Source organism: Gekko japonicus, unplaced genomic scaffold, assembly GCF_001447785.1.
Source record: "Gekko japonicus isolate JY-2015 unplaced genomic scaffold, Gekko_japonicus_V1.1 scaffold776, whole genome shotgun sequence".
Taxonomy (NCBI): Eukaryota; Metazoa; Chordata; class Lepidosauria; order Squamata; family Gekkonidae; genus Gekko; species Gekko japonicus.
In genome coordinates, this window is record NW_015161428.1 from 165,162 (window position 1) to 187,164 (window position 22,003).

The 22,003-nt window shown below is 49.7% G+C and overlaps 1 protein-coding gene across 1 annotated transcript in view; it reads right to left on the reverse strand.

The window, feature by feature from the left end:
* The window catches only part of FMNL1 (formin like 1), a 145,057-nt gene that overhangs the window by 76,259 nt on the left and 46,795 nt on the right, over window positions 1-22,003 (reverse strand). Inside the window, exons 2-4 of the mRNA XM_015428945.1 lie at window positions 19,924-20,007; window positions 6,267-6,350; window positions 5,006-5,079 (exon numbers count right to left, since the gene is read on the reverse strand). Coding sequence (XP_015284431.1) covers window positions 5,006-5,079; window positions 6,267-6,350; window positions 19,924-20,007 — 242 coding nt within the window. The remainder of the gene's footprint in view (window positions 1-5,005; window positions 5,080-6,266; window positions 6,351-19,923; window positions 20,008-22,003) is intronic.

The following is a 22,003-nucleotide window of genomic DNA, read 5'->3' on the forward strand; positions in this document are numbered from 1 at the left end:
GGCGCGCAGGTGGCAAGTTGAGGCACTTCGGGGGCAGCCTGGGAGGGAGGTGGCCCAGAAGAAACGCAAGGGGGGCGGTCCCCCCGAGCCCTGCGTTAGCTACGGGCCTGTGTCCCACCCCTCCCTGGCACTGTGGGTATCAAGTCAGATTCGTGGACGATTTCTGATGTCCCCCGACTAGGTACGGTCTTGGTTCTGCATGGAGCGATTCATAAACTGCCTTGCACAAACGCTGACGAGACGTGTGCCTGCCGGCTTCCCCTGTTGGCTCTTCCATTTATTTTTGGACTGCCTGGCAGGCAATCAATCTGGAGAGATAAATGCTTCCCCTCCGAAGCTGTTAATTAGCCTGCATAAATCACTGCCATCAATGGTGTTAGGCTGCCAACATGCCGGGGGTCACCTTCTCCGCAGAGGACGGAGACCTTTGCCACAAACCTCAAGCTGCACACCTGGGCCAAGAACCAGATGCTGGAGCGGGGCCTGGGGAAAGCTCTGCTGCTAATGGACGAGGCAGAGCGGCTTTGACAATTACGTCCGCGTCGATATCTTCTGACAAAATATTCTTAATGTGCCTTCAACTCCCGGCTGCTTGAGAGGGTTGCAAGCGCTCTCTCTCTCTCTCTCTCTCTCCCCCCCCCTCCTTATTTCTGCTCCCTTTTTGTCTTGTATCTCCCCCCAGTTTCGTTTCTCGCTGTTCATTAGAAAAGTTATTAGAGCAGGAATACAGAAAAAATTATTGCTAGGGTGGGCTGGAAGGGGGAGGCCAGGTTATGGATCTGCAGCTGGTAGACCGGGGCCTTGATCCAGGGCCCCACAGGCTTCCCACCTAGCCCCACTCAGCCCTATCGATCCTGCTTCTAGTAGGCACTTCAATTGCCTTCTTAACAAAAAACCTAAGACGCAGGCGAAGAATGCCTTATCCCCTTCAATCCCGGTGTAAACCATCACAGATACCTTTAGCAAAGGCCTCCTGTTACTATACATCTCAGCAGGTGTGGGCAAAGGACTCCTTAACCCTTCACGCCTGCCAAAAAGCACAAATAGCAAAACAGGCTCAGGAACGTTTTGTGGTTCTCTCATGTGCCCAGACACAAAGGACTGAGTGTCCACAATGCATAGTCATTGGCTAGAGGTTCCAGACCCCTTTGCCTGTATCTTAGCACAGATGGGAGTGTGGTCTGAAGGCAGAGCCAGTGCTGATAGGCCTTCGGTCTTGGCTTGATTCTAAACTGTAAGAAGATATGACACTGCCTTGTCCAAACTCCTATTCCGGGGCTCATTCAGCCTAGTGGAAATTGCTGCAACCATCAGTGGCTCCCTGAGGCCTCAGGCAGAGATCTCAGAGGATGACCCATCTGCATGCAAAGGATGTGGTCTTAGATGCTCCTCAGAACAGGGCCGGTTCCATGTTTGGGGGGTCCTGGGCAGACCCATACGACATGCATCCTTCTCCTGCTTGCAAGCCCTCCCGCCACCCATGCTCAGTTGCCTGCGCCACCTGCACGCCCTTTCCCCGAAAGCACTGGTCAGGTCTTGGGGCTGAGAATTCCGCATGACACCACTGTGCACCACCCACATGGCCTTCCTCCATGACACTGGGCAGTTAGGAGCACTGGCACAGTCAGGTGGCAGGAGAGGTGCATGGGTGGGGGTCAGCAGCCATGGGCCCCACCAGAAGTCAGGCCCATAGTTAAAGTGGGGCGTTTTGGGGCTCTGCCCCCTCAAATGTGAGGCTCTGCCCCCTCACCCCTCTCTCCCCTCCTGTGACATTAGAAGTGCCCTCCAGCTGACCGACAGGAGCACGTAGCCTGATGCTCAGCTGGCAGCTCTCCAATATTTAAAGGGACCTCCAGCTGATCAGCGGGCCCTTTAAATCTTGCAGGAGGCGAGGGAGAGGGGTGGCTGCCGGTTGCATGCCTTCCCTGAACTCCAAGTGCCAATTCTGCGTGGGCGGCCGCCGCTTGAAAACCACCATTTAAACAGAACCCTTTAAATGCTGTTTTTCAAGTGGGGGCTGTCGGCACCTGAACTCCAGGCGGCAAAATCGCCACTTGGAGTTCAAGGAAGGCAGGCGGCCACCCCTTTGCCTCGCCTCCTGCAATGGAGAGAGGTGGCTACACGCCTTCCCCGAACTCTAAGCAGCGATCAGGGCGGGGCTTTTTTGAAGCTACAGAGCTCTCCAGCACTCACCAAGGGTCTGGATGCTTTGGGGGAGCTGGATTAAGGTTTCCAGCTCTCAGTAAGTGTTGTAGGGTTTTCTTTCCCTTTTTAATTCAGATTCCACAACTAGAAACAAGACGGGCATGACCTTCTAAATGGCTACTCGCCTCAAGCCCTAAAGAAAGGGTGGGCTAAAAACAGATCTAGATGAATAGCGGGCATAATTATACACTCGAATGGCACATTCTTCTACATTGTGTCAGCTAAGCTGCCAATAGTGTGGTGTGTGTTTCCCTTTCATGTGCATTCCTTCCCTTGCGCTTAATTGCCTCTTCGCTGCAACGCATATCTCTCAAGGCCACTGGAGGAGTTGCTGTGTCTCTGCACAGAAAGAGTCGTGGGAAGCTTCTTACCTTTTTTACTTTTGCAGCCATTAGGTCTCAGCCTACTGCCCGCGCGCGGTAACCCCTGTAATTGGGTACTACGTGGGGGGGGGGGGGATACGAATGCCCTATAACCTATTATGCGCCTAGATCACCCGCCATTCCTAACAGTGTTCATGTTAATGCATCTATAGCTTTTCAATAAAAGTAAAACCTTCCTGGAAGCGTGGACTTCGTTGTTTTGCTGTGGGTCCTGACACATTGTAAACTCTATTCAGAGAGAGACACCAGCTAATTTTTCCTTTACTTGCCCAATTTAAACCCTTGGACAACTATTTGAAATTTGCAGATACTGTGCTGCTGAAATATTTGTTGGAAGATACCAAGACGTCGGTAACTCTGGCAGTAGCAAAATATTGCTTTTTAGTAATAAACAAGTGAAAGTTTTTAACAAACAGCACAGACTGAAGATAATTTTAGACAAGACTTAGAATTTAGGGAATAGAATTACGATCTTAATAGGGGTCTGTGGCTGGGTCTATGATGGTACTATTGTCTGTGAGTGTTGGTGATCGTACTTGTTTATTTCTGGCTGCAGTCACACGGAGCATTAGGCACGCTAGAGGGACGGAAGATAGGCGGATTTTCTGGGCGCGATCTCACCGCCACATCTGGGAAGCGTCGAGCTCCTGTAGCAAACCCGAGGCTTCCCGCGGAAGATGCGCGGTAAAAAACTAGTACCTCGGAGGTACTAGTTTCCTGAAACCCCCCGTTTGCCCCGCGCCCCGCTTCTTTGCTGCGCCGCAGAACTGTGGAGTGATCGGCACCTCCCCCCTACCACGGGACCTCCACGGGACCTCCATCTGTAGGTCTGCTCGAGCAACTGCACGGTTTTTAGCCCCGGGGCTAACAGCCACGTTTCCCCCCCACATTTTCCTGCCCGTGTGACCGGGACCTCTGTATTGTTTTACTGCACTGCTGGTCAATTGGCCGTAACAATAAATTTGATTGATTGATTGAGACACTCGAATGGCAGTATCCGGAGGGCTGCATATGCGCTCCCAAACATGCACAGGGGTTTTTAGATTTGCAGCAGCTGCTTCCACCTCCTCAAAAAGTCGCTCCATGGGGGCGGGGGTGGGTGTTCCCTGTAACACCAGCGGATCCAGCTGCCACTGGTAGAAACGAGGCGGGACGTTCCGTTTTGGGCACGTAATGTGTCTTTGAATAGCAGCCCCCATTGGCCACCTCTTCAAAATTAACAAAGTATGCCTTGGGTATAAGAGGAATGCTTGCGAAATTCTCAATTTGCTTTGAGGACCACCTTAAGAACCTAAGGGAAGCCAATGTTGGATCAGGCCAATGGGGAGCAGTGGCACAGGGGATTTATCCTCTGGTTAAAACATCTGAGCTGAACAGAACGGCTGTCAGTTCTAGCCCCGTGCTGGTGTGAGCTACCAGACTTGTCCCCAGCTCGCCGTCCACCCGGCAGTTCGAAAGCTTCAGTGAGTAGATAAAATGGGTACCACTCCTCAGAGAGGGTGGGCACACTAACCCCCCCGGTGGGGGAGGTGTTAGCCGGCGAACGGAATGTCCAGCGCGTAAGATCGAAAGCCTAGAAAGAACTCTTCGGCATCAAGAAAGCCTGTAATGGACCGTCCGGCCAGGCGGTGGCAGTGCTGCGCTGCAACTTGAAGCAGTCCTGGAGAAAAAGCTGACGACATCAAGCCACGCCGAGGGAAAAATGCCGTTGGAACATGTCTGACCTTACTGCTGAACAAACTCCCCGTCGGCTGCGAACAGGTGTGATTTAAAGATTTTAATGTTTTCCTCCCTTACCCCTTTGAATCATTAAGAACATAACAACATAAGAGATGTCAATGTTGGATCAGTCCAAAGGCCCATCCAGTCCAACACTCTGTATCACACAGTGCCCAGAAATACCAGTGCCATCAGGAGGTCTACCAGTGGGGCCAGGACATTAGAAGCCCTCCCACTGTTGATCCCCCCAAGCACCAAGGTGACAGAGCATCACTTGCCACAGAGTCCCTATCTATACCTTGTGGCTAATAGCCACTGATGGACCTCTGCTCCATATGCCTATCTAATTCCCTTTTGAAGCCGTCCATGCTTGTAGCCACCACCACTTCCTGTGGCAGTGAATTCCAAGTGTTAATCACTCTTTGGTTATTATTATTATGGCCCATCCAGTCCAACACTCTCTGTCACACAGTGACCAGAACTCGGGTGCCGTCAGGAGGTCCACCAGCGGGGCCTGAAGCACTGCTTTCCACCACCAAGCCAGGAGGTGGAGAAGAGATGCCCTCGGTGAGACCTTCCAAGCACGGAGAGCGAGGGCTAGCAGGAGCAAAACGGTGTGCTGCTCTCAGGATAGCCAGCAGGAGGCCTCTTAACCAGCAGATTAAACAAGCGTCTCATTGGCCTTTGGTAATACTGACCCGATATGGTTTGTCCTCAAAGATATCTCCAGCTCCCGAAGAACCTGGGTGGACTCTTGAACCCGCCTCTTAAACTGCGAGAAGAAACCAAAAAAAGAAAAAGAAAAAAAACACCACCTCAGAGGCTGAAGGGCAATACAGAACTGACAGTTCCTAACCAACATTCTTCATTGGGAATGAATTGGCCGCACTTCCTTGCACTAAACGCTGAAACGGTGGAGGGCAGGGGGCAGGGGAGCTGACCAACCAGGCCCAGAGAAACAGTCTGCTTACTGTACGGATGCCCAAGCATTCGAGCTCATGTGCATTGTCCTCAACCGAGGGTGCTGGGAAAAAATAATCTTTCGTTTTTTAAAAAAACTTGGGTGCTACTTCGTTTCTACCCAAGTTGCAAAACCAGAATGAGTCAGCACCCTCTCTGGCACAAAACGCAGACTCCTGGTACCAGTTCAACAAATTACGCGGGCACACGTGCCCAAGTGCCAGTTTGTACAACAAAGTGCTTTGCATCCAGCCAGACTGCATCGCCCTGAGTGGAAATGGCACACCCTGGATCATTGACCACAGGCCAGAAACCACAGTTCTGCAGGCTGCTGGCTCAGGCCCCGTTCTTCAAGGTCTGCAGGGATATACCAAAATGCAGCTTGTACTACACGCTGCAAAATTTTGCATGCCGCTGCAAATCAATGACCGTGTGCCAAATTGCAGTTTCTCCTCGGAGTACGCTGTCCGGCAAGAGCAGAGGGGGAAATCAAACCCTACACCAAGAGCAGTTGTGTGTTGCTTGGACTCAGTGACATTTGTATTATTTTCTCCTGTTGGCAAAACAGAAATCAGGATTTGGGAGGGGAAATAGGGTGGGGAAACAGCAGGGGAAAGATGCATTTTGCATCGAATCTCACGTCAGCTGTGAATCAAAGGCTTTGCTGAGCCATGTAGGTTGAATCTAAACCTGATTTTCTACCAGAGTGTGTGGGGGGGTGTAATTTCTGCTGTTTCCTCCCACTGCAGCCCCCCCCCCCAATACTGTACTCAGATCCATCCCTGGGTCTCCTGATCACTTTGGGGGGGGTAGCAGCGGGAGGAAATAAAGTTCTGTTCCGCAAAGAAGCATCGTTCATGCCCCTCCGGACCCAACATATCCTACGTAAGATGTCCATAAGCAGAAATTTTCAGTGGGGGAGGGGGTGGAGAGAACAAGGAGAAACAGGAGGCAGGGAAAAGATAACTACGGAGCCATGATAGTCCAATCAGAAGTCACCTTTCCACTGAATCCGCCCGTGTCTAGATAGCTCTTCAGTTTCTGGATGTAGGCAGAAGGTGGGTTCTTCACTTGGAACCTTTCCTGTAGGTAGACACAAGACAAAGGGCAAAAGGGAAGAATAGCACAGTTTTTATCAGACTAAGGAGCAATATTTACGAGCAAATATTTTGAGTGCTCACACACACACACACACACACACACACAGCGTGGACAGTCTCACTCTCACTCGTGGGTTTTCAACCTCACGCCTGTCCTGACTGATGAGATCTGCACAAACCGATGGTGAAAATTAACAACACAAGAGCATGAAAAGCACTGGTGTCCCTGGCTTTAAACGAGTCATGGTGCATTCATTACCAGGGGGGGGGAGAGCAACAGCCCTGCTGGATCAGCCCATCTAGTCCAGTATCCTACTTCACAAAGAGGTGAACTAGTTGCCCTGGAAGGCCAACAACGGGGTGCAAAGACGCTGAGACCATCCCCTGATGTTGTCTCCTAGCATTGGCATTCAGAAGTTTGATGTAGTGGTTAAGTGCACAGATTCTAATCTGGGAGAACCGGGTTTGATTCCCCACTCCTCCACTTGCACCTGGCTGGATGACCTTGGGCAAGCCATAGTTCTGATAAGAGCTGTCCTCAAAAAAGAGCAGTTTCTGTCAAGAGCTCTCTCAGCCCCACCTACCTCACAGGGGGTCTGTTGTGGGGAGGGGAAGGGAAAGGAGTTTGTAAGACGCTCTGAGACACCTTTGGGTAGTAAATCCAATCTTCTTCTTCTCCTCCTCCTCCTCCTCCTCCTGGTTAGTAGCCAGTGGTAAAGCCTATCCTTCATGAATCTGTCTAATCCTCTCCTTAAGCCTTTGGATGTTATTAGATTGGAATAATTTCTGTCCTGTATGAAACCTGCCTTCCTTCGTAAAGACTGAGGGGAAAGTGGAGACTTCTCCACGTCAGGTATATATAGTTGGATGGCCCATTTGCAATTTTGTTCTCAGCTTCAGCACGGTGCAGAAACTGCCTCAGTTGCCTTGAGTGCCAATCTATGCCCATCTGCTGATAAGGGGAAGTGAGACCCAGTTAGTTCTCCTAGACTTGCCAATGGCATATGATGATACGATGAACCATGGTATCCATCTGAGCAGTGAGGCACTTTTGTACTGGCGCTGAAGGGCAGGTATTTGGAGCTGCTGGCATTTGAACCAGGAAGCCTCGGATCTAGAGCTCGACCACTACCCCATGAGGGGAGATGCTGGCCCTGCAGATATGAACCCGTTCCATGGGTTTATGAGCCTTAGAGAGGGCTTCACTCTGGCATTAAACTAGTCCCAAGATGGCGATCCACAATGGTACTGCTCCCACCCAAAGGATATTATTGTGCAAAAATATTGAAACTAGAACTGCAGTTCTAATTCCACTGAATCCCATTGAAGTATTCATAGGCTGAGAGAGCCACACACAAAGAATTAGAAGAAACAATGAAGAAACAACTAAGGAAATATGGCTGCTGGCAATTTAACAACTGAGGCCACAATGTGTACATAGGAACTCTCAGTCTGGGGCAAGGGATGCTCTGTATTCTTGGTGCTTGGGGGGGCAACAGTGGGAGGGCTTCTAGTGCCCTGGCCCCACTGCTGGACCTCCTGATGGCACCTGGTATTTTTGGCCACTATGTGACAGAGTGTTGGACTAGATGGGCCATTGGCCTGACCCAACACTGGCTTCTCTTATGTTCTTATGGATAAATATATGGAGCAGAGGTCCCTCAGTGGCTATTAGCCACAAGGTATAGATAGAAACTCTCAGTCTGGGGCAGGTGATGCACTGTATTCTTGGTGCTTGGGGGGGGCAACAGGGGGAGGGCTCCTAGTGTCCTGGCCCCACTGCTGGACCTCCTGATGTCCGCTGGTATTTCTGGCCACTGTGTGACACAGAGTGTCGGACTGGATGGGCCATTGGCCTGATCCAACACTGGCTTCTCTTATGTTCTTAAGGCCTCCAAGAGAACGCTGTCAACAACTACTTGGAATGATCAGCCGGAGTACCTACCTACTCTGAGTTATTTAAACGTATCTAAACTCTGAGTTATTTAAATGCACCTAAACGGAGGAACCAATGAAATAAAGCCTATCGACCTCAGACGAACCCCTCCCCACGTCGATACACCCAGGCGCTGAAATCCCCGTCACTCCTGGCACTACGTCTGAACTCACGGACCCTTGGATCTGGACAGTAAGAAAAGAAGATCCTCTGACACTCACCAGAAGAGTGTGGCAAGGGGAAAGGTGGAAGGTTTTGCCGGGTGCTGTGCAGGAACTGTCTGGGGCCCCCCCGCTTTGGTGCGATTCTGTTGGGGGAACAGCTCAGCTGCTGTTACTGTGTGGCCAACCGTTTGGTTTCGTTTCCGGCTTCGAGTGCTTTTGGTGGATCTCGGCCCTTTTCAGTGTTTACTGGCTGATGCTGGGCAGCCCCAGGGGCGCTTGGTCCTGGTCATTTTCCATCGGTTGGGCTGTCGTCACTCTGGCCAGCCTTGTGGCCTGGACATCGGTGAGTGCTGCCGGCCACGGTCGTGTCCCCTCACCTAGCCGTCCTGGTGCTCCCCGTTATGATCGCCTGCCGCGGATGGCTGGTTTTGTTCCAGATGACTGGCAGCGGCTGGCAGCCGGTGCCGAGTAGACTGACTCTGCTGGAACCCTGGCACTGCCTGGGGACTGTCTGGAGGCCTAGGAAACCCCGTGAGGGATGCCGCATTTGGGCAGCGACGGCAAGGCTGGCTCTCAAACGGATTCTGATGCCAGCGTCAATGGTCTGGTTCTGATGCTGGCTTCAACCCAACCTCCATTATTAATTTTGATTAGGGTGACTCGTTCCCGACAATTAGTTAATTAGATACTGGGATTAGTGAACTGTTGAAATGAATTTTGGTACTAGTTAGATAGGAAGGGGGGAAGGATTAGCTTAAGGGGTTTTAATGTTAATGAGATGCGTATTTTACTATTTCTACTGTTTAGTAGGGTGGGTGGAATTTAGGGTGCAATGGGGCTAGAAGCTGCTGGCACTTGTGACATCAGTTATAATAACAACTGATTGGCACAGTAATGAGATAATACGGAGAACAAGAAAAACTGTGAAAAAATGACACAATATATGTCTTTAAAGAATCATGGAAAAGTGAACAAAAATAATATACATAATCATAGAAAAATATATTGACGGTGATCTCCGGAATGTCTTGCCGTTTCGAAGGAAGGTCTTCTTCTGAACAAAGATGTGGGACAAAAACTGTCTCTCAATAGTTCATATCCTCTGGTGATGTCTCACAATTATCAAAGATGATTTTATGTATAGAAAACTCACCAATAATCATACCAGCTGTAATGTATAGTAGAACCTGCCATGGGATAAGATGATTGTAATGTAGTTTTTGTCCCACATCTTTGTTCAGAAGAAGATCTTCCTTCGAAACGGCAAGACATTCCGGAGATCACCGTCAATATATTTTTCTGTGATTATGTATATTATTTTTGTTCACTTTTCAATGATTCTTTAAAGACATATATTAAGCGTCACTTTTTCACAGTTTTTCTTGTTCTCCGTACTTGTGACATCAGTGCCAGGTAATGGACCCCAGTAATTGGGGGACGAGAGAGGTATGATGATGGGAGAAGGTACTAAAAGGGAAGGAGACAGAGATACACCTACGCTCAGTCTCCTTCCAGCCTTCGTCCCATCCTGAGATACGTTGGTGTGAGGGCTTGGAAACCCTTCTCTGATGCTGACGCTGTGTAATGCCAGGTCCATCAATAGTAAAGACCATAACGCTGCAAAATTACTTTGCAGCACAAGAAGTGGACCTGGTGTGTGTGACTGAGACCTGGGTAAGGGAGGGTGAAACAGTCACCTTGAAAGGACTAGCCCCTCCCCGGTTCTCAGTCCTACATCAGTCATGGGCTAAGGGTCAGGGGGAGGGGTGGATTACGCATCTAAGAGTTGTTCTCCTTCAGGGCACTCCCCGTCCCGACGTTCTGCAGTATAGACTGTGTTGGCCTGGCCTGGGATACCCAGGAGAGTTTGGCTGTCTGATTGGTGTACTGTCCGCCTAGCACACCAGCGGACAGCCTACGGAGACTGCTGGAGGTGGTAGCAGGCTGGGCCTTGGAGTTCCCATGACTGATAGTACTGGGAAACTTCAACGTCTGTGTCAATGCTGCTGCCTCCTCGCAGCTGTTGGACCCAGCGTCTTCCATGGCAGCATTGGGACTCTCCCAGGCCGAGTTCAGACTGGCAGTTTGGCCCAGCAGCCAAAAGTTTCAGGAGCGTTTCAATAGTGGATTAAAGGGGCGGGCTCACACAGGCACATCTGCCAGGCGTCCCCCAGCCGTACTCAAGCCGTCTTGTGCCGATTCCCTCCCGAGTTTAAAAAGTACCAGGTGAAAGTGGTAGCAAACCGTGTGTAGAGCGGGTTGATTCCGGTTCCCTGAGTGTGAACACAAGCACCGCTAAGACGGGAGCAACCCACAGTCATTGATAATAGGTGCTGGCTATTTCCGCGGCAGGCGCCCGTGCGCATAGGCATGCAGCGGAGCGCAGAAACAGTCGCTAACAGCCCGCCAGGGGTGGGCTGACAGTGCAAACGCTCCCTTGCGCTTCCTCCATGGTATCCTCCAGTTTCATTCGCTGTAGTGTGAACGGGAATACCGTGAACAAGCCTGTCTGTTCTGGGTCTTTTTTGCCACGACTCCCTAGCGCTCCCACACATCAAGCAGGCCACACACTGGATCTGATCTTCGGCATGGAGATATATATATATCTGACTACTACTGATGTAGTGCCATGGTCAGATTGTTTTGCCCTGAAGGCCCAGCTGGGTACACCAGCTCTCTCCTGTCTTAGGTGGCGAGCAGATTTATGCCTGCTTGTGGAGACGAATGGACCCAATTGGCTTCCAGAATGCTCTGCGGGATACAAGCCCCCCCCCAGCGATTCATTTGATGAGCTGACAGAGGACTAGAGTACTCATCTCTCTGAAGCCACTGATGAAATTGTTCCCTGACTTCCTCTTCACTCCCGTCCCAAACTAGTCCCCCGGTACACCATGGAGCTTAGGGGGATGAAACGGGAGCTTAGACAACCAGAGAGAGTTTGGCAACAGTCTCATGACGAAGCTGCAAGAACATCCTACAGGACATTTATGAAGTCCTTTGAGATGACAATGAAGACTGCTAAAAGAGAATTTTTTTGCTGTCTCCATCACATCTGCTAGCTTTCACCCGGCTCAGTTGTTTTTTTGGGTTTTTTAAAAATATTTTCTTTATTTATAACGAAGCCATTGACAAAAAAAGAAAAAAAAGAAAAAAATATGTAAAAAATAAAAACACAGAAAATTTCATCTTGATATACAACATTTGAATGCAGATAGGTTCCATCTTTTCACAAAATATGTAACTTCCACTATCGCTTACTTTATATGCCATAACAATTGAGTATTTTTATATATTTATATACGTATTTCATGTAAATTTCAATCTAACTTCAGCTATTCAACTAATTTATCTCCTTTAACCACCTATAAAAATTATACCAATATTTGTCAAAATTTTCATAACCTTTTTCTTGTAAAAGGAATGTTAATTTCTCCATCTCCGCCACATCAAGTATCTTAGAAATCACTTCCTCTCTAGTAGGAGTTTCCTCATTTTCCCACTTACTAGCATAAGAGATTCTGGCTGCTGTAATAATCTGCATCACCAAATATGTTTCATTTTTCTTAAAAAATATCCGGAATAAAATTTAAGAAAAAGCATTCTGGTGATAGTGGTACTGTCTTTTTCAGTATCTCATCAATAATCTCTTTTACCATATTCCAATATTTTTTGGCTTTACTACATAACCACCATAAGTGGAAATAAGTGGCCGCAGTCGGAGCAGCCACGTGCCAGAGGAACACCAGCTGAAGCCTGCCAAAGATGCCATCGGCCCATCCGAAGCGCCGGAAGTAACATCAGAAGTCCGCCCACCCGGAGAGAAAGCAACAGAACATATGCCGCTGGGTGCCGGTAGGCAGCCCCTTCCCAAAAATGAATTGTGGCCCTAGATTAGGAATAATTGGTACATATACCCTCTGTAAACCGCTCTGAGACCCTTCGGGGTCAAGGGCGGTATAGAAATCGAAACTATAAATAAATAAATAAATAAATATGTTCCATCACTATATTTACATTTACAACAGTTATTTCCAATTCTGGCATCATATTTATTTAACCTTACCGGGGAATTGTTTAGGATAGTTAGGTCTCTTACTTCTCTCTCTCTCTCTCTCTCTCTCTTTTTTTTGGGGGGGGGGTTTTTTTGCTGGTGTGTGGGGGGTGGGGGGTGTGTGTGTGTGTGTGTACCCAAGCCTGGAAGTCATGGCAACCTCTGGCGACTCCTACTGGGGCATGGAGGACATTCAGAGAAGTGCCTCCTGACCCTGGTATTCTTTGGAGGTCTCCCATCCAAATACCTGCCAGGATTGGCCCTGCTTAGCTTCTGAGATCTAACAAGGTCAGGTTTGCCCAGGCTATCTAGGTCAGGGCAGGTCTCTTACCTCTGTTGACGAGAGAACACAAAATGTTAGCGATTCGGCCATTAGCTGTGACAACTTTGTTGTCGCTCCGCCATGACCTGCCTGCCAAAGGTTGATAGAGTATGTGAACTAGAGGCCCCTCAGCCGTCTTTGGATTCTGTAATTCACACTTTCAGCCAACTCTCTCAGGCCAATGTTGACAGGATACTGGGTGCTGCTAAGCCAACCACCTGCCTCTTAGACCCATGTCCATCGTGGCTGGTAAAAGCCGGTGGTGATGGAATAAGAAACCCCTTGGTAGACATTATCAATCTGTCCCTTAGTTCGGGGGTCTTACCAGGGGAATTAAAAGAGGCTATGATGGTACCGCCCTTAAAGAAACCATCTCTGGATTCAACATAGAATCATAAAATCATAGAATCACAGAGTTGGAAGGGGCCAGACAGACCCTCTAGGCCAACCCCGGGCTCAATGCAGGATCAGCCTAGAGCATCCCTGACAAGTGTTTGTCCAGACGCTGCTTAAGGACTGTAAGGGAGGGGGAGCTCACCACCTCCCTAGGCAGCCCATTCCACTGTTGCACAACTCTTACGGTAAAAACGTTTTTCCTAAAATCCAGCTGGTACCTTCCCACCCTTAATTTAAACCCATGATGGGGAGTCCTCTCCTCTGCTGCCAACCGGAACAGCTCCCTGCCCTCCTCTAAGTGACAGCCCGTCAAATACTTCAAGAGAGCAAGCATGTCCCCCCACTTCAACCTCCTTTTCTCTATATTGAATATTCCCAAGTCCCTCGGCCTTTCCTCACAGGGCTTGGTCTCCAGGCCCCTGATCGTCCTCGTCGCTCTCCTCCGCACCCGCTCCATTCTGTCCACATCCTTTTTGAAGTGGGGCCTTCAGAACAGTTTGATTTCAGTCCAGTAGTCACCTTAGAGACCAACAAGTGCTCCAGGGTTCAAGCTTTTGTTGGTCTTAAGGATGCCACTGGACTCAATCTGTGTTTTATTGCTTCAGACCAACACGGCTACCCACCTGAATCTACCTGAAACTCTTGGTGGTCTTTAAGGTTCTACTGGACTCAAATCATAAGAACATAAGAACATAAGAGAGACGCCAATGTTGGATCAGGCCAAAGGCCCATCCAGCCCAATACTCTGTATCCCACAGTGGCCAGAAATACCAGTGCCATCAGGAGGTCCACCAGTGGGGCCAGGACATTAGAAGCCCTCCCACTGTTGACCCCCCCAAGCACCAAGAAGACAGAGCATCACTTGCCCCAGAGCCCCTATCTACACCTTGTGGCTAACAGCCACTGATGGACCTCTGCTCCATATGCTTATCTAATTCCCCTTTGAAGCCGTCCATGCTTGTAGCCGCCACCACTTCCTGTGGCAGTGAATTCCACGTGTTAATCACTCTTTGGGTGAAGAATCAACCCCCCCCCCCCAATAAGCACTGATGGGATCTTAACTTCATTTGTGACATAGCACAGTCCTTTCTACACAGGGTGCTTTCATCTGAAACAGTTCCCATGTAATTTTTTTTTAAAAAAACCTTTCAACACCAGAGAAAGGTCTCTAAAACTAGCACCAACAAGGAAACTGTACAGCGCCTTGAACGACAACGAAAAGAATCATGATCTTTGTTAGTTTTCTATGAGCAAATTAACACGGTTGCTCTTCTCACTGTGATGTGGCACATCTGGGGTGGGATGGGGTGACTCGCGCAGAAAGCACACTGAGTGAAACCGAAACAGCACCACAGCCCACACCCTGAAGAGCCTTGACGTCCAGAAATATTAACTAGATTTCCTGCAGATTGGCCTAGTTTGATGTCCAGTTTGGGAGCCAGTATGGTGCAGTGGTTAGCAGTGCTCCCTCTAAGCTGAGCTAGTGTGACCTAGCTCACAATTTTCTAGCCTCCTCCGGCTCACACATTTTTGTTTTAGCTCAGGAAGGATGGCTCCAGGGCAAACTAATTTATGCAGCAGCCAAATTGCTCGCCAGGAGTTCACATAGTAGAATTTTTGCTCACAAGACTCCACAGCTTAGAGGGGAGCATTGGTTAGGAGTGTGGACTCTAATCTAGGAGTACCGGGTTTGATTCCCTACTCCTCCAGACGCAGCTGCTGGCGTGACCTTGGGTCAGTCATGGCTCTCTCAGAGCTGTTCTCTCACAAGCAGTCCTTGAAAGAGCTCTCTCAGCCCCACCTGCCTCACAGGGTGTCTGTTGTGGGGAGGGGAAGGGAAAGGAGACTGTAAGCCACTCTAAGACTCCTTTGGGTAGTGAAGGGTATGGTATAATTAATAATAATAATAATAATAATAATAATAATAATAATACTCCTCTTCTTCTTCGTCTTCCTCCTCTTCTTGATGGGTCTTGTGCAGGAGAACTTCTGGGTGAGTGGCCCCTTGTAGGACAGAGCTCTGTACCTGTGTCTTGGCACCCCAAATAAACCACCTCTGTACCCTAGTAATGCCAGCCTCCAGGTGGGACCTGGGGATCCCCCAGAACTACAGTTCATCTCCAGACCTCAGAGATCAGTCCCCCTGGAGAAAAGGGATGCTTTGGAGGGTGGACTCTATGGCATTGTGCCCCACTGGGGTCCCCTGTCCTCCCCAGGCTCCACCTCCAAATGTCCAGGAGCTTCCCCAGCTTGGATCTGGCCACCCTACTCCCTCATCCCCTGCCGGTGGGGGGGGGCTGACAACCCTACTATATCCCCCAGGGTACGGCTGCCTCCTCCGTCTGGATTCCAGCAGTCCTCTCCTGCAGGCACTCCCCGTTTCCCACTCTTCCCTTCCTCCTCCACAGACACATTCTCACGTTTACACTTATGCATTTAGATCTTCACAAACCAAACACCTGCAAGGAGGAAATTGACATCCACTCCCCACTTCCTACGCAGTCCACACTCACTTAGCGGAGACTGGCTCTTCCCCGGCTTGCCCGTCACTAACTGGCATTTGCTGTGAGTCACGACAGACACCAGCAGACCCAGTTCACAAGGCCCGGAGGCCAACCTGTTTTCGCTTCCGCTCCAGGAAAGGAATTAGGGGGAGGCAGTGGGCCTCTCCTCCGCTGCCGTCCGTGTGCTCAGCGGACACCTTCTGCGCTCCCGAGGTGTCTGTTTCAGGGGACACCTTCTGCGCTCCTGAGGTGTCTGTTTCAGACCCCATAGCCCTGGCGGTAGAGCCGTCGAAACAGATCTGTCAAGGGGCTGAATCCCTTGCAGACATTTGCTGCGCGGCTGGTGGTGAGTCACTCCTCTCCCCTCTCTTTCTGTCTTCTCAGCATCATTCACAAGTCGGTTCCTTTATTAGCTGAGAAATATATAGCTTCACAGTCATTTTTTTTTCTCTTTGCACACGTCTCTCTGGCAGCGCTCATGCCGCGAAGTGACCCTGTCTTCCAACAGCTTGTTCACAGATCCTTTGGTGGCGGGGGCGGGCGGGGGCGGTAGCAGCCTCCCTGTTTCTCTCAGGCCAGTATATTTTTATAGAGCTGAAGGTGGCTTTGAGAGATAGAGCCCGCCGTTTGCAAGCCTTTTGCACCTTAGCATCACCTCCAGCCAAAGAGCTTTTTGCAGGTTTTTCCACTGACCTGATGCGACAGCAGATGATTGGGACGCCGGCATTTCTCTCAAATCACTTTTTGCCTGGATGTGAAGACACTTGCTTGAAAGCAGAAATTGGCAGGCATTCCCCCCCACTCCTGCACAGTCAATTTGGCTTACGCCTGCCTTCATGCTGCAAATCCCCTGCCTCCAAACTGAATATTGGTTCAGCATTCGGTTTTGTCGTCTCTCCCCGAGCAGTGCTTATATGTTTACCCATTTAAACATTTATTTGGTGCCCCACCCCTTAATCAGTTTTTCCCCTCCTCTGAAACACAAAAATCGCTCTGGGAAGGGAGGAAAGAAGAAAGGTAGATTTGTGATGCCTTGGGCATAAGCCAATCAGTGTTGTGCCGAGCCAGTTTCTGCAGCAAAGGGGTAGAAGGGGTGTCTCCCAAGCTTGACCCTGAGGTTTTGTACATCTGAACAAGTATGCAGCAACCAACACCATTCCACAGCAGTCCTGCCACTCAGATTGCGCATGTCCGCATACATCCCCTGCCCCATGCTTCTCTTGGTCCTTATCGAAAACACTAATACAAGTTGGAAGGAATCGGGGAGCTGATAAAAAGCTTAGCAGGTTCAAAATCCTCATCACCCCCACAAGGACGGTCATCTGGCCCATATTCTCAGATAGTCTAGGACTTTGCATAGGTGGAGAAAAGAAGAAGAGGAGGAGGAAAAGATTGGATTTATACCCCGCCCTTCAGAGCGGCTTACAAACTCCTTTCCCTTCCCCTCCCCACAACAGACACCCTGTGAGGTAGGTGGGGCTGAGAGAGCTCTCTCGAGAACAGCTCTGACAGAGCTATGGCTTGTCCAAGGTCATCCAGCAGCTGTAAGTGGAGGAATGGGGAATCAAACCCCGTTCTCCCAGATTAGAGTCCGCGCACTTAACCACTACACCAAACTGGCAGTGAGTTAGGAACAGAAGAAGAGATTGGATTTATACCCCGCCCTTCACTCGGAGTTTCAGAGCGGCTTACAAACTCCTTTCCCTTCCCCTCCCCACAACAGACACCCTGTGAGGTGGGTGGGGCTGAGAGAGTTCTTTCCAGAAACTGCTCTTTTTCAAGGACAGCTGTTATCAGAGCTATGGCTTGCCCAAAGTCATCCAGCCAGGTGCCAGCAGAGGAGTGGGGAATCAAACCCGGTTCTCCCAGATTAGAGTCCACACACTTAACCACTGCACCAAACTGGGAAGCTCTTGGTGAGAATTGTTGGGGATTGTGGTGAAAACGAGGAATGGCCAGACGTCCTTAGCTCTGACATGTCAAAGGCAAAGACAAGGACACATTTGTGTTCTTAAGCTACCTCTGTTCTCATAACATCACCCCCTGCCCTCATTCACATGAACACGCGCACACACATAACACACTTCAGATGTCTCTTCTCAGCTTGCTCCCTGTAATGGCTTACTTTATCAAAAAAACCCAGAATACTTTAATAAGATGTACACATGCAGCCATTCAAACAACCTCAGCAAATCCCACTATGATGACAGGAGGTAAACAGGGCAGCAGGGATGGAAAGGCAGGATCTGCTGGGCTGAATTTGAGGCCAGCACCCCACTCTGGGTCAAGATGATGCCCCCCCCCCATGCAGGGAGTTCGCTTCTTTGGACCCAAGGAAGGCTTGGGGGAAGTGTATATGTTTTGGTGCTAATAACATTTTTAAAAGCCATCTTCTACATCTCGCAAGAAGACCGAATAAGAATAGGGAGTTGCAAAGGATGGCTGATAGACAGCACGAAGAATTGGACTCCCGGTCACTACGGACAGAACTAATTTCCAGGGATTACCCAAGAGACACGAGAACATAAGAAGAGCCCTGCTGGATCAGACCAGTGAGGGTCCATCTAGTCCAGCATCCTGTCTCACACACTGGCCGACCAGTTCCTCTGGAGGGCATAGAGGCTGAGGCCTTCCCCTGATGTTGCCTCCTGGCTCTGGGACTCAGCGGCTTAGTGCCTCTGAACGTGGAGGTTCCCCTCAGTCCCTATGGCTAGTAGCCCTTCACAGACTTATCCTCCATGAATCTATCTAATCCCCTTTTCAAGCTGTTCATTCCTGCGGCCATCACACCCCCGCCCCAGAGGCCCGTTCCCCGCCGCCGGTGGATCAGGCTCCAGGGGGAACCCCACCCCGACGTTCGCGTCACCTGGAAGTGATGCGACCATGCCGGGCACGCTGAGGGCGGGGCCACGGTCATCCGAGGGAAAACTCTATGGTTTCCCCTCGGATGGTCGTGGCCCCGCCCCCAGCGTGCCCGGCGTCGTCACGTCACTTCTGGGTGACGTGCGTGCGGCGCGCGCACTCCAGCCATGGACCGGGAGTCCCCTGGTAAGAAGAAATTGCCACTTGGCAACCCTAGGATGTGACCTAATATGCTAATGAGCTGTGCTGTCAGGGGTGTGGCCTAGTATGCTAATGAGTTTCTGCTGTTGGGTGTGGCCTATTATGCTAATGAGTTCCTGCTGGAGTTCCTTTTGCCCATCCTGAACCGACTGCCCATCGGCTTCACTGGATGCCCTCGAGTTCCAGCATTTTGGGAGAGGGAGAAAAAGGGCTCTTTGCTAGCTCTTTCCATCCCATGCATAACCGTATAAACCTCTATCATGCCCCCCCCCCCTTAGCTGTCTCTTTTCTAAACTGAAAAGTTGCAGACTCTTCAGCCTCTCCTCCAACCCCTCTTTCCAAATGTCCCCTGGTGGTCTGAACACACAACGACACACAGCTCTGCCTCTCAAGAAATAAAAATGCCGAAGCAAGTACGTCAAACTTGCCCCTGCCGGCTAAAAATTCGATGAACCGTTGACCAGTTAGCTGCGTTAGTTGTGAGCCAGCTCACAGTTTTTTAGCCTCCGGCTCACACATTTTTGTCTCAGCTCAGGAAGGATGGGGCTCCAGAGCAAACTAATTGATGCAGCAGCCAAATCCCTCGCTCACAACTTTAATGGCAGTACAGCTCACAAAGTAGAATTTTTGCTCACAGGGCTCCACAGCTTAGAGGGAACATTGGTCTCAGCTCAGGAACGGATGGCTCCAGAGCAAACTAATTTATGCAGCAGCCACATTTCTCGCTCACAACTTTAATGCCGGCAGCTCACAAAGTAGAATTTTTGCTCACAAGACTCTACAGCTTAGAGGGAGCATTGCCGTTGACCAAGTTACATGGCTGAAGGTTAGCAAAGGTATTTTTTTTAATGTTCCATAAGATGGGCAAAAATAAAATAAATAAAGCAAAAATAGAACACTCACCCTATTTTGCAGAAGAGACATGCATACAGTCCCCATCTGAACCACCACAGTTCCCACCTAAGGAACTTTGGGGATGGGGGGTCAAACAACCATCAATTCACGGGAGAGGGAAAAAGCTATGAAATTAAAACTAGTTTTAAACTGGCTTAAAATTTGTTCTACTGATAGGCTGGGGTGGGGGGTGGGGTGGGGGAGAAGAAGCACCTTGCTCTCTTACTTGGTCACAAATCAGCTCCCATTTCTTCTCATTGTCGTATTGACTGAGTAACTTCATTTTGTCCGGTGGTAAGTTCATGGAATTCTAAAGAAAAATGAGAGGGAAAAAAATCCAATTGCATCACACATGCATCACTGTAACCAACACGGTAAACTATTAAAGCCCCCACCCAAAAGAAAAGGAAATGGTGGGAGGAGAAGGCATGCCCCGCCTCCAGGTGGGATGTGGGGGTTATTGAGATATATGTCAGAGTGATAGAGGTATCAAGCAGTTAGTATAGATCAGTTTCATCTGTTTGTCAGACCTAGCTGTCATGCTAGTAATCATGTAATTACAGCCAGGTGTTTTCTAGCAGGTGTTGCTCTTTCGGGCATTGTTAGAGTTAGTGATTACATCACCTTATTAGAGATTGGCTGGGGTTTAGCATAATAGCTATCAGCTTAGTAAACTGAAGGGGACTCAGTTCTCATAGACTAAGGCACGACATGCTGTTCAATAGGTTGTAAATATCTCTGTATACATTCACTTTATAACTATATAAACTCTCTGTGCACCTTCATAACTGGTCAGTCTCCCGCTTCTTATTTACAATACCCAATAGGGGTCCCCTGGAATTACGACTCATCTCCAGATTAGAGAGATCTGTCCCCCTGGAGAAAACGGATGTTTTGGAGGGGGGACTCTGTGGCCTTGTGCCCCACTGAGGTCCCCTGTCCCCCCCAGGCTCCACCCCCAAATCTCCAGGAGTTCCCCGATCCGGAGTTGTTGACGGGTTTGCGTTATATCATCGCCAGTGTTCCCTCTAAGCTGAGTTAGTGTGAGCTAGCTCACAGTTTTTTAACCTCCGGCTCACACATTTGTGTCTTCGCTCGGTAAGGAGGGCTCCACAGCAAACTGATTTATGCAGTAGCCGAATCGCTCGCTCACAACTTTAACGACGACAGCTCACAAAGTAGAGTTTTTGCTCCACAGCTTAGAGGGAACATTTGCACCAAGCTGAAGATCACCGATGCCGATGAAAATGGTTAGTGCGCCATCTGAATCATTCAAAGATTGCCATCAAAAGAGTACCATCACTAGCACTTTAGTTGCTAATTGTTCGATTGTTTTTAATGTTTGATGTTGTTGCTGTAAGTTGTTTAAATTTTGTACATGGTTTTTATGGTACACGGTACCAATTACTGTAAGCCGCCCTGAGCCCTCCTGCGGGGAGGGCGAGGTATAAATCAAACAAACAAACAAACAAACAAACCCTACCCCCCCCCAGTGGCCAGGAGGGACCCAGCATTCCCAGGGAGGAGAGAAGTACTCCTGTGGCTTGCTCGCACAACTAATAAGAGTGTTTCCACATTAGTCTTCCGTCTCTGGTGTCGACACCAGTCAGTCTCTCCTATACTGCTGCGAATCCAGAGAATACCGGGACAGAGAGGGGTGTTCAAAAAATCTCCACAGCAGGTGGGGCCAAGTTAGCCCCTGCAAGGCTGGTGGCATTGGAGGGTCTGCCTGGCTTGGACCTCAGCAGCAGTAACAAGAGGTGTTGGCAGACCGAGAGGTGTGGTCAGATGGCGTGCTGAGAGCGGGTTAAACTGCTCCGGTTCTAACCAGATTATATCTGATCTGGATAATTGCGATCACACTTACCTCCCTTATCCCGCCTCACCGCGCAGTCACGTCACTCCCCGGCGTCTACACTACCGACGCACGGGAGCGTGTGTTAGCGGGGTTTTTTTAAAAAAAAATCTCAGTTTGCGCATGCGCATAGGCGCCCCTCCGTAGAATGGGGAGGAACTACCATGGCGCATGCACAGAACCACCAGGGTGAATCAATCCAACCCCGCCAACAAAAGACTTCCCTTTAAACGTTTGACCCGAAAATTGCCTCCATGAGATCCCGAACTCATCTAAACGCTAAAACAAGTGACCGTTTAAATGTCGTTTTTCTAAACACGGTAGCGGAGCTCCGCCTATGCGCACACCGCCGACGCATTTAAAAAACGGCGGGCGAAAAGCGGAAGCCTCGGGCAGCTTCCGAGCGGGGAGGGGGTTTAAACTGGAAGTGGCTCGACACCAGAGGAGCGAT